The following is a 15,752-nucleotide window of genomic DNA, read 5'->3' on the forward strand; positions in this document are numbered from 1 at the left end:
TTTTACCTACTTCTGAACCTGCTTCTACATTGTCAGCTCTCTTTGTCACAGCCTGGCAATGTAATAAAAGAAGAAAAGTCCATTTTCGGGGGAAAATTCACAAAGGTTTCAAATATTTGCATGAAAAGAAGCTGAGTGCTGGTTGCCAAGACAAAGAGGAAAGGGCCTTGAAAGCATTTCAGGGCTCCACTTTACAGCACTAATTTTCCATATGATCATAAAGAAAAGAGGTTTAACTGGCTCATGGTTCAGCAGGCTGTAAAGGAAGCATAGTGGCTTCTGCTTCTGGGAGGACTCAGGAAACCTCCCAATCATACCAGAAGGCCTAGGGGCAAGGACATGCTACATATGGCAGGAGTAGAAGCAAGACTGAGAGAGGAAAGAGGTGCCACACCCTGTTATATAACCAGATCTCATGGGAACACACTATCACAAGGACAGCATCAAGAAGATGGCGCTTAACCATTGGTGAAGGATATGCCTGCCACCCCCACCCCCTGCTGTTTCCAGGCAGAAGCCTGCTGCAGAGGCAGGGTTCTTGGTAAACTTCTACTAGGGCAGTGCTGAAGGAAAATATGGACTTGGAGCCCCCACACAGGTGGCTACCACCCTCCAACCCCCAGAATCATAGTCCCACCAACAGCTTGCACCCTCAGTGTGGACAAGCTACAGGCACTGAACACGAGTCGAGTCCTTGACAGTGGCAATGCGGGCTCAAACCTGCAAAGCCACAGGTGCACTGCCCTAGTAGGGGTTTTCCATGAGGCTCTGCCTCTGCAGCAGGCTACTACCCCTGCCTACTACCCACCACCCTCGAAACCACCCTACAGCCAGCCTATTCCTTCCCACCCTCCCCCCCTTATTTCCTTCCACACCCCCCGCCCATCCATAATTAAATCACTCCCTCCCCGTCCCTCATCTTTCCATCATGCTCCAATCCCTCCAAACCCTTCCAATCTTTGTTTGCTAGCCACTACTGAGCCTGCTTCTACTTTTTCAGGTATCTGTATAGCAGGCTGACTATGTAGTAATAAAGCAAAACCCAATTTAAGGGGAAAAATTGAAGAAGACTTCAGAAATTTGCATACAAAAAAGCCCTGTGCTAATAGCCAAGACAAAGGGAAAAAGGCCTTGAAGACATCTCACAGCTCCTCTTGGCAGTTTTACTTTTCTTTATTATTGTAAATAAAAGAGGTTTAATTGACTCATGATTCTGCAAGCAGTGAAGGAAGCTTAGTGTCTTTTGTTTCTGGAATGAATCAGGAAGCCTCCTAATTATATCATAAAGCCAAGGGACGATGAGATGTCTCCTAAGGCAGGAGTAGGAGGAACACAAAATGAGGACAGAGGTTCCACAGCCTGTTAAACAACCAGATCACATGAGCACTCACTCACTCTCAGGACAGCATCAAGGGGATGGTGCTTCATCATTCGTGAATGATCCACCCCTACACTTTTATGACTAAATCTTTTGCCACCTAGGCCCCATCACTAACATTAGGAAATAGAATTCCGCATGAGTTTTGGTAGGGACACAGGGACAGAATAGTCCCTGATCCCACAAATCTCATGTCCTTCTCACATTGCAAAATACAATCCTGCCTTTCCAGCATGAGTCTTAACTCATTTCAGCATTAATTCATTTCAGCATTAACTCAAAGTTACAAAGTCCAAAGTCTCATCTGAGTCAAGGCAACAGTCACTTTTGCCTATGAGCCTCGGAAATAGAAAGGGAATTCACTGCTTCTAAGGCACAATGATGGTACAGACATTGTATAAGCTTTCCATAATCAAAAGGAAGACGTTTTCCAGAAATCTTCTTATATCTGAGACCTCCTCAGCCTGGCCTTCACTATCCATGTTTCCATCAGGATTTTTGTCACAACCATTTAAACAGTCTCTATAATGTTCCAAAAGTTTTCTCATCTATCTGTCTTCTTTTGAGCCCTCCAAACTCTTCCAACCTCTGCCCATTACATGGTTCCAAAGCTGCTTCCACGTCCTTGAGTATCCTTATAGCAATGTTCCAATCCTCATTTGCCATTTTCTGTATGATTTGTTTTGAAAAAGAGGTTGAATTGACTCATGGTTCTGCAGGGTGGACAGGAAGCACAGTGGCTTCTGCTTCTGGGAGGACTCAGACATCTATCAATCATCGTGGAAGGCAAAGAAAGAGTGAGTAAGTTGTCTCACATGGCAAGAGGAAAACACGGAGAGTAGGGAGGTGATGTAGAGTTTTCAGTGACTAGATCTCATGAGAAGTTGCTCATGATTGTGAGGATGCTACAAGGGGATGGTGCTGAACCATTCATGAGAAATTTGCCTTCACAATTCAATCACCTTATACCAGGATCCACCTTCCACAATAGGAAGTATAATTCAACAGGAGATTTGGTGGGGACAATGCAAATTACATCATTAATCTTTGAGTATAAAGACATCCACAGCAGGATTTATCCAGCCAACTTCTAGGAGATTCTTTATAGGATTTGAGGCCTATAGCACATACACTAAAATATTCATACTTCAAAAAGCAGTAAAGTGGTATTATTCTTCCAAAAGTTACAATGGTAGTTTAGGCATTCATAGCATGATTTAATTCATGTTTGCTACTGTTTCTATTGTATCATCATATTAACTGTTTCCTACACAATTCTGTATTCACCTGGATTTCAGTTGATCACAAAACCATCCTTGTGCTACCACCGATAGCGTGCACTAGCTCTTTGCTCTAGTGTTATTATTCTCTGTAGAATGAATCCTTGAACTGGAAGCGGTCCACGATCGAGTATCTAGTCATTCAACACTATCAATTCCTGGGTGGCATTTTGAAAAAACAGTATCTTTTGCTGCAAGAAATGCAGCATCTGTGAGTCCATGTCTCTCACTGGAATTGGATGAAAGTGGTGAATTTCAGCCAAAGTAGCCAAAGAAATCCTGTTCCTGCGATTCTGACGTCATCAGCCTCTGCACCTCTGTCTTCACTTCTGTCACATATTGCCGGCTCTCCGTGACTTTGGTAAGAGCGTCCTTGTGCATGTGGATGATGTCCAGGATGTTGGTCTGGTGTCCCTGAGACAGCACTAACAGGTCCATGACTGGGTCCAGGTCCTGCCTGGGCTGACTGGCAAAGAGCTCACTGATAGTGTGGAAGGCCTCTATGGTGAAGTGGATGGCCTGGTCCAACTCCAATGCCTGGCTGAGGCTGAAGTACTGGCTGCCATCTGATGCTCTTTCTTAAAGCCTGTTACCATCATCTGCTTGCATGTCAACTCACTGGCTGTGAAGTTGAGCTGAGTGCCCTGTTGTCTATCTTCTCGGTGAAGTACTTGAAGCTGTCAATCTTGCTCTCCCATTCCTAAAGGTTGAGGGTCACTCAGGGTGGGCTCAGGGACAGGAAGAATCTGGGACTCACCATCTCATCCTTCTCAGCCTTCCTCTTGCCCTGTCTCCACGCTGTCTCTTCAGTGCTGGTGGGGCACATCAGGAAGTGACAAAGGATGTGGCACCGTGCCCACACCCAGAAGCTGGCCGTGTGGTTCATCCACCAGACTGGGCCCTTTCTGCACTTGAACATAGATGCCACTTCACCACCAATGCCTTCAATGCTGCCAGGGAGATCTTCGCCAATCAGCCCAGGCAGGACCTGGACCCAGTTATGGACCTGTTAGTGCTGCCTCAGGGACACCAGGCCAACATCCTGGACATCATCCACATACACAAGGAAGCTCTTACCAGAGTCCTCCTCAGGATGGTCTGTGGTCTGCCTCTTGGCACCCAAGAAGCCCACAGTGCTGTAGAAGCCCTGATGCATGGGCTGGAGCCCCAAAGGCAGTGCACAGCCTGCTCCTGAGGCTGCTGCTCATATCCTCTATGTGACTCCATTTGCAGCACAGTTGTTGCACTGAGGCCTGTGCATGCCAGGCAAGGCCAAGCTGGCTCAAAGAGCAACCAGCCACCTCTGCAAGGGTGTGCCAGGAGCAGGTGGACCAGTCACCAACTCACTGCCAGTCAGGGTCAATCAGTTATTCTGCCCTGGAAGCAGGGCCCCAGTGCCATCTGCTTTTCCTCAGGCCTCCACTTCATCAGCTGTCAGGTGGTGGTCACTCAGGGTGTGGGAAGCTGGCCATCTCTGTTTACTTGAGTGGATGAGGTTGGTGGCTGGTCCACCTGCTCCTGGCACACCCTTGCAGAGGTGGCTGGTTGCTCTTTGAGCCAGCTTGGCCATGTCTGGCATACATAGACTCTGGGTACTGACAAGCTGCTCTGACTGAGCTTGTCCTGTTTTGGGCCAAATTCTAAGTCTGGCCAGGGCCACAGAAGGATGAGTCCCCTGGGTGGTAATCCTGGCTGCTGCAGGGGGGTGCATGGTGTCTCTCCCATCCCAGGGCTCAGGATGAGGCCGACTGAGATAGGACCCTTTAGGTATGGGACTTGTGCCCCAGAAGGTGGCCTCTGTCACAAAGATCAGGTGAGAAGATGTATGGCATGCTGCTGGCTGCCAGGGCTGTTGGGATGACACATTCACCCTTCCTTCCAGGGACCTCAAAGTGACCAGCTTTCCCTTTAAGAATGACTTCTTAAGGCCCAGGAGTCATCTGGGGCTGCAAGGCAGATGGCCGCATGCTGCCCTGGCTTCTTCAGTGGTGAGCTGGTCACTACCCACCAAGGGGAATCACATGCAGGCACAATGCAGGGCGCTTGTCTCTGGACCTGCGTCTTGGTTATCATGGAGCCAGACTGGGCCTGGTGACAGGGCCCTGATGGGGTTGTCCTGGTGGTCCTGGGGGTGTCCAGAGGAGATTCAGAATGGAATTGCTGTGAGGATGAATGAGATGACTGTCAGCACAGAACAGGCACCCGGTGACTGTTTAGGGTTTATCCTCAGTAGCTGCCCAGAGGCCAAAACCACCCACCTGATAGTGACTGTACCCAAGCCAGGAGGAAGAGAAGAGAGCAGGTTCCACTCACCTGAGTCTGATGAGTCAGCTGTGCTGAGATGTGCTTCTCATGTAGAAAACAGTCCTTCATGCAGAGCCACTCACGGACTCTGCTGTGTACCTCTAACTGCTCCACAACACAGAGGCGATGGGGGCTCAGCAACAGTGACATCGTGGGGTGACACAACCCAGCACAACTGGAGCCTGCTTGGGTCAAGAGGGCCCAGAGTCAGTGTCCTCTACCCCCTGAACTGACACGTCTGCATGCAGTGTGTTTGTACATGTGTGTGTGCCTGTGTGTGTGCGTATGTATGTGTTTGTCTTGCTTCTCTGGCCAGGCTTAGCTTCTACACTCGGGAGCACCCAGGTCTCACCACTGTCACAACCAGGGCCCATGGCCAGCATTAGAGCCTCTACAGGTGCTCTCCAATCTCTGCCTTCCCCATCCATGGGGGTCCTGGGGATGCAGACAAAGGAGGGGCACCGGGTAGAGCAGAAAGGGCTGGCATCCTCTCTAGGTGGAATACAGGTCCTGTGTAAAGTTGTAGGTCTGCCAAACAGTGCTGGATACAACACATCTTCTCATCTTCTTTTACCAACCACCTGCCAGGGTGCCCTGACTCACCTTCCCTGCAGATGGAAGCAAGGAGACTCCACAGACAAACCCTCTGCCTGAGGTCACACAGTGGCCAGATGGCCACATTCCTACTGACCAGCCGCCCCTGACCAGATCCCTACTGACGAGGCCCCTAATGACCACTCCTCCATTGACCAGGTCCCACTGACCAAGTCCCAACTGACCATGTCTTCCTAACCAGGCTCACACTTAATCGGCCTCATGGGCCAGACTCCACTGACCAATTTCCCACTGACCTGGTCCCCACTGCCCAGGTTCCCACTGACAAGACCACAATTTCCCAGGTTGTCGCCCCCCCATCCCTCACTGAACAAATCTCCATGGATCAGTCCCCAGCGGACCAAGTCCCCTCTGACCAGGCCCTCACTGACCAAGCTCCAAGCCACTAAGGCCCCACACGGACCAGGCCCCTGGTATACTGTATAGGCTCCACCAACCAGTTTTTCATTGTTTATGTTCCAACAGATGAGGCCCCACTAATAAGACCCCCACTGACCATGTCCCCACTGACTAGGCTTCCAATGACTAGGTTGCCAGGTCCCCACTGATGAGAACTTTACTGAGGAGAACACCACTAACCAGGCCCCTGGTGATCAGGTACCAACTGACTAGGTCCTAATGACCAGGTCATTTCTGACCATGGTCTACCCACCCGGCCCCTGAGCAGTGCTGCTTAAAGTCTCATTACCATGCCCCCCCTTAGCCCACAGACCCTCCCTCCCTGCATGCATGCCCAGGGGTCAGGCCCTGCGGGTTTTCTTGGGACAAGGCCTCTCCTCCAAGACACAGGGAGAGACAGTCAGCCTCAGGCTCCAGGTAGCCAGCTTCACACTCATCCCCCAAGGCCCTCAGGGTTCATCTCAGAGGAGACAGTGAGGTGGCCTGGCACAGCCTGGAAACCCCATCTACCCTATTCCTGAGTGTCAGAGTGGGAGGAAGGGAGGGACATTTGGCAGACGAGACACCCTGTGCTGCTGGGTCTCCCGGGGCCCTTCCCGCAGCGCCCGATCTAGAGACACAGCACAGAGGCTGCAGGGAGACTAACCCAGAACCCTTGAGGCTGAGCCAGGGACCACATGAGGACTGACCCCAGACAGCCAGAAGGCCCTTTGCTAGTTTCTTGGTACCTCAGTGGATGCAGCAGCTGTTTTTCTGTTGAGGACCAGTGAGCACATGCTGGGGAGGGCTCGCCTATACTTCCTCAGTGGCTCCACCTCTGATTCCAAAAAAAATCACTCATTTCAGGGCTGGGGCAGAGAAAACACAAGATTATCTTAGAACATCTTGTGCCAGAAAGTAAAAAAGTGCTGACAGAGTAACAGGCACAAATCAAAAAGACATAAAGAGTCAGCTTAGAATATCTACCACTGGCCTAATCTTGGGGAATTGGAGCACCAGAAACATGAGCTTTCCCTTCTCCCTTATTTATTGTTTTTATTTCTCCATGTAGGACAAAGAAGAGAATCAGAAAATAATCACCTGGCAACCATTGCAGTAATAATTGTTCAAACACAAGTCATCCATGAAATGCCAAATCTAGTGTGTTTTGAGGAGTAACCAGATATTTACAGAGCCTCAGATCATCACCACACAAAATACGGTTCAACTAGAAAAAGAAAATCATAACATTAGCATGGACAAGCCTGGCAGGTACTCCTTAGGTCTCCTAAGTAATAAAAACTGTGATATGCAAATAAGTCTTCGATGACCTTTACTAAAGAATCAATGACGACTTGGTTGTTTGGCTGTTTAAATAGCTGGCATTTGGGCAATTTGAGTATGTCAAACTCAATAATACTGGTTTTCATCTTCAAGATCCACTTAAAACTGAAGGAGACTGAAAAACATCATTTAAAATACCCTACAAGTTATCTTCATACATATGATACAAAAATATCCTACTTCAGTAAAGATTGTGATGTTGTATATTTTATGAGAAACAATTAAAATGTTGTGTAAATAGCCCAGTAATAAAGTTTTATAATCTTTTATATCACAAAATTTGTCCTTATGATTTTATGGTTAAATATTCTCTTGATTAGACGTGGCTTACCAGTGGATTCTGCAGAAGAAAGTAGATGGGTGAAAGTGTCCAACACAGCAACAGCTGGAAAGAAAAACAAAGAATTATGTTCTTTACCTAAAACACTTTGGTTAGCTCAGTGTGATTTTAAAAACTAAAGAGTTGAGAACTTTATCAGAGTTAATAAGAATGAGAAATATGTATGTACATTTACAATACAAAATTATTATTAAATAATTTACACATGACATTAAATCTAATTGTGTTTAAATATCAGAGCTTTTTCATTCTTCATTCATCTACTCAACAGACACGTGCTAAGATTCTAGAACCAGCACTAGAATTTCAAGATGAAGATGGTATGGTCCACCTCCCAACAGTCATAAGCTATACCCAAAAAAACCAGACAAGACAATGTCCATATAGAGTCATGGATACACAAGAGGTATACAGCAGGGCACTACTGGAACACACAGAAGGGTCCTCTATCCCACTTTTATGTCAATATCATGGGCTTTCTGGTGGAGGAGATAATATAACTTGATACCTGAAGGACAAGGAAAAGCTCATCAGAGAGAGGGAAGAGGTGCAGGCAAAGAGCCTGAGGTGGGGAAGAGCCCTGCAGAGTTCCGCTCCGTCCAGTTTGGCGCTAGAGCAAAGGGCAGAGTGCAGTAAGTGGTGAGAGATAAGGTTGAGTAACTTGACAGGAATCACATTGATGTGGGTGTTTTTATTTCATGGTGAAAAAGTTGGAACTTTTCCTGAGAACAGACATAAGCCAATGACACAGTAAATGACAGGAGATTTAAAATGTCACTTGTGAAGTGACTGCCTACGAAGGGTTATTGCTCAGCTAAGTATTTCTGAATGAATTTGACATCTGTTGGCCTTCAATCTCTACCAAAACCCTGAGAACTTGATGATGCCTTTGTTTTCTGAGAATCGTTTCAGGGTGCTGGCTGACAGTTCCATGAGGATGGCAAAACTTAAGAAAGTGTAGAGCCAGTGAAAAAGAGATGCATAGACTTCTTGGGAATTTTTGAAGCTATGGGATGTGATGAATTTATGGTGCACAAGGACAGTCTTCTCTGTGGAAGTTTTTGTTTTCATATCTTTCATTAGATGTGCATAAGAGAAAAATACTTAAGATGGTATCTACTAACCCAACAATGAAAAGGAATGCCATTTGTTATTAAATTTTATTTCTAAAATAAACCTAAATTTAAGGAATAAATTTTGGTAACATACTTCTCTTTGTCTCTCTAATTATTTGTTCTACACAGTCCAGCTCCATCTAAAATAAGTGAAAATAATAATAATGTTTAAGTTAACCAAAAAACATTATCATGAAAATAATATATCACTTACAAATTGTGGTCTTTAGTATTTTTAGTGACTAGACATAACTTGAAGTTTGCTTCAAAAGAAAAATAATCACATACATAAAGTAAATTTTCTACTTAATTTAGATAACAGAGGATGTATCTGTGTAATGTTGCTTAGAGTAATTGGACAAAAACACAGTTAATATTGGTCTATTGCATATACATAATTTTAGAAAGGTGGTGTTTATTAGTACAAAGGTTAAACAATGGCCAGGTGTGGTGGCTCATGCCTGGAATCCCAGCACTTGGAGAGGCCAAGGCAGGAAGATCACGAGGTCAGGTGATCGAGACCATCCTGGCCAACATGAGGAAACCTGGTCTCTACTAAACATACAAAATTAGCTAGACGTGGTGGCCCACACCTGTAGTCCCAGCTACTTGGGAGGCTAAGGCAGGAAAATTACTTGAAGCCAGGGGTTGGAGGTTGCAGTGAGCCAATATTGCACCACTGCACTCCAGACTGGCAACAGAGTGAGACCTTTTCTCAAAAAAGAAAAAGAAAGTTAAAGTCATCTTTTACAATGAATGCATTACTTTGAAATTCTTAGCAGAACTCTCCCCTTTATAAAAGTTTAATCTGTTTTTTTACTCCAATAAATTTTTATCTTAAAAAGAAATTTCTATTCTCTACTTATACTAAACTTTTTTATGGTAAATTTTTCTTTTATTAATTTTTTTTTCTAGTTTGTATTCTCAATTAAGGTGGTACCTGTGGAGGTTTTTTCCAAAGGTATATTGAGGCATGCCAAGATTTGGAGTACAATTGAACCCATCACACAAGTAGTGAGCATATGACCCAATAAGTAGTTTTTCAACCCTGGCCCACTCTGTCCCTCCCCGTTCTTATTTCTCAGTGTCTATTATTCCCATGTTTATGATAATGTGCACCCAATGTGTAGCTCTCACATGAGTGAAAGCAGGAGATATCTGGTTTCTGTTTCTGTGTTAGTTTGAGTAGGGTAGTAGATTCCAGCCGTATCCACGTTGCTGCAAAGGGCCTGATTTTGTTCTTTTCATGGCTGCAAAGTATTCCATTGTATATATGGAATTCTCCAATCTAGCTTGGATTTTCAATCTACCTTGGATGCACCTGGATTGACTCCATGTCTTTGCTATTTTGAATAGTGCTGCAATGAACACACATGTTCATGCATCTTTATGTTACAATGATTTATTGTCCTTTAGGCATACCCCTAGTAGAGTAATGAGGTTGCTTCATCCAACGATCATTCTTAGTACTTAATTTCCAAACTGCTCTCCATAGCAGCTGAACTAATTTATATTGCCACCAACAGTGTGTGTTTCCTTTCCTCCACAGTCTCCCCAACATATATATATATATATGTTTATATATATATGTTTTTACTTTTTAACAAAAGTCATTCTGACTGGTGTGAAATGGTATCTCACTGATGTTTTATTTGGCATTTCTCTGATGATTATCAATGGTAAGCATTTGTTAATGTGTTTGTTGGCCACTTACATATGTTATTTTGAGAAGTGTCTGTTCATGGCCTTTGCCCAGCTTTAACGGTGTTATTTATTTTTCGCTTGTTGATTTGTTTAGGTCTCTTATGGATTCTGGATAATAAGCATTTGCTGTATCCATGGTTTGTGAATATTTTCTTGTATTATTTAGGCTATCTGTTTAATCCAGTGATAGTTCCTCACGCTGTGCAGAAGCCCTTTAGCTTAATTAGATCACACTTGTCAATTTTGTTATTCTTGCAGTTGCTTTTGAGGAGTTAGCCATAAATTAATTGACAAGCATGATATCCAGGAGAGCATTTCCTAGGATTTCTTCCAGGATTTTTATAGTCAGAGGACGTACTCTTATGTAAGAAAGGCACAAACCGATTTTTTTTTTTTTTTTTTTTTGAGATAGTCTCCATCACCCAGGCTATAGTGCGGTGGTATGATCTTGGCTTACTGCAACCTCTGTCTCCTGGGTTCAAGTGATTCTCCTCCCTCAGTCTCCCGAGTATCTGAGATTACACATGCCTGCCAACAAGCCTTGCTAATTTTTGTATTTTTAGTAGAGACAGGTTTCATCATGTTGGCCAGGCTGGTCTCAATCACCTGACCTCAGGTGTTCCACCTGTCTCAGCGTCCCAAACTTCTAGGCCTTGAGACTACAGGTCTGAGCCACCGTGCCTGGCCAAGCACAAAGCTTTTAACATAAAAAAGGAAATTAACATTTTAGGGTTTTGTTTAATTCATAAAATGCAATTAAATTGGATTCTACTAAATAATAAACATCCATATGTGGTAAAGTGTTTGGATGCCAATCATTCAGTTGTGATTATGGGTGGGAAGAGTTGAGATGGTGCAAATAAACTTTTTTAAAAGTTTTTATTTTCAAGATGGAGTCTTGCCCTGTCACCCAGGCTGGAGAGCAGTGGTGTGATCTCGACTCACTGCAACCTCTGCCTCCCAGGTTTAAGCAAGTCTCTGCCTCAGACTCCCTAGTAGCTGGGAATACAGGTGCCCACTCCCCACCCGGCTAATATTTTTTTGTACTTTAATAGAGATGGGGTTTCACCATCTTGGCCAGGCTGGTCTTGAACTCCTGACCTTGTGACACACCTGCCTCAGCCTCCAAAAGTGCTGGGATTACAGGCATGAGTCACCGTGGTGTCTGCTGCAAACAAACTTTAAAAGTGACATGGGCTGGGCGCAGTAGCTCATGCCTGTAATCCCAGCATTTTGGGAGGCTGAGGCAGGTAGATGACAAGGTCAGGAGTTTGAGAACAGCCTGGCCAATAGGGTGAAACCCTTTCTCTACTAAAAATACAAACATTAGCTGGGTGTAATGGTGGGCGCCTGTAGTCTCAGCTACTTGGAAGGCTGAGGCAGGAAAATCGTTTGAACCTGGGAGGTGGAGGTTGCAGTGAGCCGAGATGGTGCCACGACCCTCCAGCCTGGACAACAGAGTGAGACACTGTATTAAAAAAAAGAAAAGAAAAGAAAAAAAAAAAAAAAGGCGGTAGTATGCACTGCAACTAAACTAGAATTAGAGAGTAAGCCAAAGCATCTCAAGGTATATCGTCAGTTATTAGGCAATAATATGCAATTTCTAAAACCTAACTTAAATGCAGCTTTTAAAGACATTTTAAATGTGTCAGTTTAGTCACATATATTGAATAAAGCTAGGAAATGGGTATCTCTTGAAAATGGGAGCTCCAGGGAATTAAAAAATGAAAAGTTCCCATTTCCTTTCTGTGTTAACATAGCTAATTATGATCTTTACTTAACATGCATAAGTCAACAGAACTCAGTATTTCACCAAATTACAAAGAGGAATTATATTAGAGAAATGAAAGCCAAAAGAGAAACGATCATATAACTAACCTCAGTGAAGTAGTTCTTGCAGTTATTTGAAGTCTGTGGGTTTGAAGTAGGAATTCTGATGGGCATTTGGGGAATATATTTTCTGTTGAGTCCTCTACTAGTAAGATTTCCAACACAAGGTGACTCTGGGTCTCGCCTTGTAGAAAGAGTGCTGATAAAATGTTTCATCCGCTCTTTCTCCATAAGGAGCTTGGTGCTGATCATTGCTATTTTCTTATTCGATCTGTAAAGACAGCAAAGACAAATGCTTAGTATTTCATTTTTCCTTAAATGATTCTTAATGACTTGCAGTTTTTAAAACGTTGCCCTGAGAGTAAACCAAAGTACCCACTAAACGGTGTTTTCACACCGAAGATGTGTGACAGCATACCTGTTGTAAGCAATTATAATTGTAAAATCATTCTAAAGAAGCACCCGTGTTTCTTTAGAAGGTAATTTATACTGAACAAGAAGTTCAAACAAAGTAGACAGGGGAGAGAAACGGCTGTCAGTGATGCACGGCTCACCAGGTGAAACTTGCTGCTTTCTAAAATGGCTCCACTTGTGAGATTCTAAAGATTCCATTAGAAATACTTGTATTTAAAGGGTAACTATGCGGGAAAATGAATATGTTGATTTGTTGGAGTATAAGAACCACTTCACTGGAAATCATTATATCAAAACATCATGTTGTAAAATGAACAAAAAAAAAAAAATCTAGGAATAGTTGTGTTTAGTAAAGAAATTTTAGGTTTCACCCTTGTACATTTCACCCATTATCTGGGAACAATTAAGCATTTGGCACTGAGAAAGAACTCAGAGCAACAGCTCCTGGGGAGAACTAGATGGTGTGGCTTGGAATAAAAAGAACTAAAGCAGCGCTGAAGGCAATTAGCCCCCAGCACTGTGACCAAGGCACTGGAGTGGGGGGCTTGTTCTTTCTGCCTTCCACACAAATCTTCAGGCTGAACAAGGTGTTACTTTTTAACGACTTTGTGAATTACACTTCTTTAAATTCCTTGATAATTATTCCCTATTTCACAAGGATGCCTTTCTGTAACATCTTGAAAATGTTACACAAATAGTCTTTCTTGAGACACCCTCTATTGATAATACTAAAAATCACAATTAAAAACGATTGTGCCCAGAGTAGCAGTACCACTCGACACTTTGGGTGTAGGTTGTGATCTACCGAAGAATAAATTAAACTCATTAATCTTTCTATTTAGGGAATCTCTGACAAGTAATTTTATAACAAGATCGCTTTATGAATTATAAAGCTTCAAAAATACTTAGTGACAAAAACTAACAGATCAGATTAACTACATGAGAGTTTTCAGAGGAAAAAAGTCATACAAAAGCAAAAAAATAAAAATAAAAAATAGAAATGGGACAGACATTATCCTTGACTAATATTTTCAAGGTAAGATTATTTACTAACATTATTTTCCAAAATTACATTATCAAATTAGCATTCACGTCGTACTAATCTCCTGAAGCCATCTCACTAAAAATTATGTTTTCAAAACAAATTAATGAGCTTAATTCATTTCCTACAATTGTATGTTTTGACTTACTTTGTTATTTTTTTTGACATGGAATTGTTAGCTTTCAATGCTACTGCAAAGGCTTCCTTATATTCTTCCAATTCGGTTGTAACCTCTTCATAAGCAGTTTTCATTTCGGAGAATTTACATTCCACATCTTTAAGCATGAGTTCCTTCTTATTTAGTGAAGCCATGTTATCCTTGCTTAACTGCTCCAATTGTTTTTCATGTTGTGCTTGTGTCTAAAATGAATGAAAAGAATACATTTTTAAAACAATTATAACCTAATTACCATATGTTTTTTGCCTTTCATTTTGAGTCAGTGATTCAAAGAGCAATTTTGAATATGTTAAAAAAAAAAAAAAAAAGAGGCTGGGTCGGGCGCGGTGGCTCAAGCCTGTAATCCCAGCACTTTGGGAGGCTGAGATGGGTGGATCATGAGGTCAGGAGATCGAGACCATCCTGGCTAACACGGTGAAACCCCATCTCTACTAAAAAAATACAAAAAACTAGCCGGGCGAGGTGGTGGGCGCCTGTAGTCCCAGCTACTCGGGAGGCTGAGGCAGGAGAATGGTGTAAACCCGGGAGGTGCAGGTTGCAGTGAGCTGAGATCCGGCCACTGCACCCCAGCCTGGGTGACAGAGCAAGACTCTGTCTCAAAAAAAGAAAAAAAAAAAAAAAAAAAGGCTGGAGCTTAACATATTTATCAGCAATATCAAAAAAACTAATAACTGAATTCAGAATTAAGTCTGATTTATACAAATTTGAAATCATAATTATGTTACTGTTAATGTAATCTGGTCATACAAGAAGTAATAGAATGCATTCATAATTTTAAAAAGTGATCAAAGAACAATGTAGCTTAAGACCAATTTAAAAGTATCACATAATCTCTAAATCACAATTTTTTCTTATGCCAACTGGTCTTAATCATCAAATGACTCCATAGTGAGAATCATTACTCTGAAAGATTGATCTTGTTATAGTAATAATGGAAATTTAAATGTTTAAAAGAAAAAACAGATGCCATTTTTTTCTAGAACTCTACAAAGCAAATTGCTACAAGAGAGGCAGAAGAAACACAATATATACATATCCAAAATACAGTTTGCAGTGAAATAAATGAAAGCACATTACAAATAAACTTACCTGATTTAAAAAACTAACCTGTAAATGGATTTCTTCTAATTTTTCTATTGCCTGCATTGCCTTTTTATCTAGCTCTGATTTATATTCTTGTACTTTGCCAAGTTCTACCATATTGTTTTCCATATGTGTCTTAAGATTTAATATTTGTTCTTTCAACATCTTTTTATCCTCCTCAAATTTTTCACATTCCTGTTGTACTTTTCTCATAGATAATAACTCCTGTTGAAGAACTTGATTGTCTTTCACCAAACTGACACATTTTGAAGATACAGCTTCCTTCTCTGCCATAAGATCATCAAACTGCATGAATAAAATAATATAGTTTGATATAGACTAAGAATAATCTAATACAAAACCAATAGCAAATTTTGAAAAGTATTTACTTGCAATAAAATGTTATCTGTAACACAGTACATTCTTCAAATGTAAAGCCTTAAATTACTCTGAATTTTAAGAGCAAAGTTAAAGCTACCATGAGTCACAAAAATATATGCTTTACTGTCATCATCTTTCCAGAGAACTTTTGCACTTCATCTGACTTTTATTTTCCTGATAATACATTTCTGTTCCTCCTTCAATGGCACTAAGTGATCTCTCAGTGAAAAGTGTCTAACCCCCTCCCTCATCCTCACTCCCCATAATATGTCAAAACGGTGTCAGACATATCATAGTGGGTGATTTAGGCCAAAGTCAATAAATGGCTCTGGGAATAAGACTTTGAAAATAATTTAATACTCTATA

The 15,752-nt window shown here is 42.5% G+C and overlaps 1 protein-coding gene across 6 annotated transcripts in view; it reads right to left on the reverse strand.

The window, feature by feature from the left end:
* Nucleotides 1-4,702: 4,702 nt before the first annotated feature.
* The window catches only part of LOC105467671 (putative ankyrin repeat domain-containing protein 20A2), a 79,666-nt gene continuing 68,616 nt past the window's right edge, over nt 4,703-15,752 (reverse strand). For 5 of the 6 annotated variants that reach the window (XM_071079798.1, XM_071079797.1, XM_071079795.1 and 2 more), the window contains 9 exons: nt 15,030-15,311; nt 13,893-14,104; nt 12,337-12,559; nt 8,849-8,894; nt 7,631-7,684; nt 7,057-7,183; nt 6,705-6,824; nt 4,972-5,144; nt 4,703-4,818 (listed from right to left, as the gene is read on the reverse strand). In XM_071079798.1, coding sequence (XP_070935899.1) covers nt 7,161-7,183; nt 7,631-7,684; nt 8,849-8,894; nt 12,337-12,559; nt 13,893-14,104; nt 15,030-15,311 — 840 coding nt within the window. In that variant the 3' untranslated portion in view covers nt 4,703-4,818; nt 4,972-5,144; nt 6,705-6,824; nt 7,057-7,160. Of the gene's footprint in view, nt 4,819-4,971; nt 5,148-6,704; nt 6,825-7,056; nt 7,184-7,630; nt 7,685-8,848; nt 8,895-12,336; nt 12,560-13,892; nt 14,105-15,029; nt 15,312-15,752 lie in introns of all 6 variants that reach the window. The other variant, XM_071079796.1, reaches the window with a different exon arrangement.

Source organism: Macaca nemestrina, chromosome 15 (genome assembly GCF_043159975.1).
Source record: "Macaca nemestrina isolate mMacNem1 chromosome 15, mMacNem.hap1, whole genome shotgun sequence".
In the NCBI taxonomy this organism is placed as follows: Eukaryota; Metazoa; Chordata; class Mammalia; order Primates; family Cercopithecidae; genus Macaca; species Macaca nemestrina.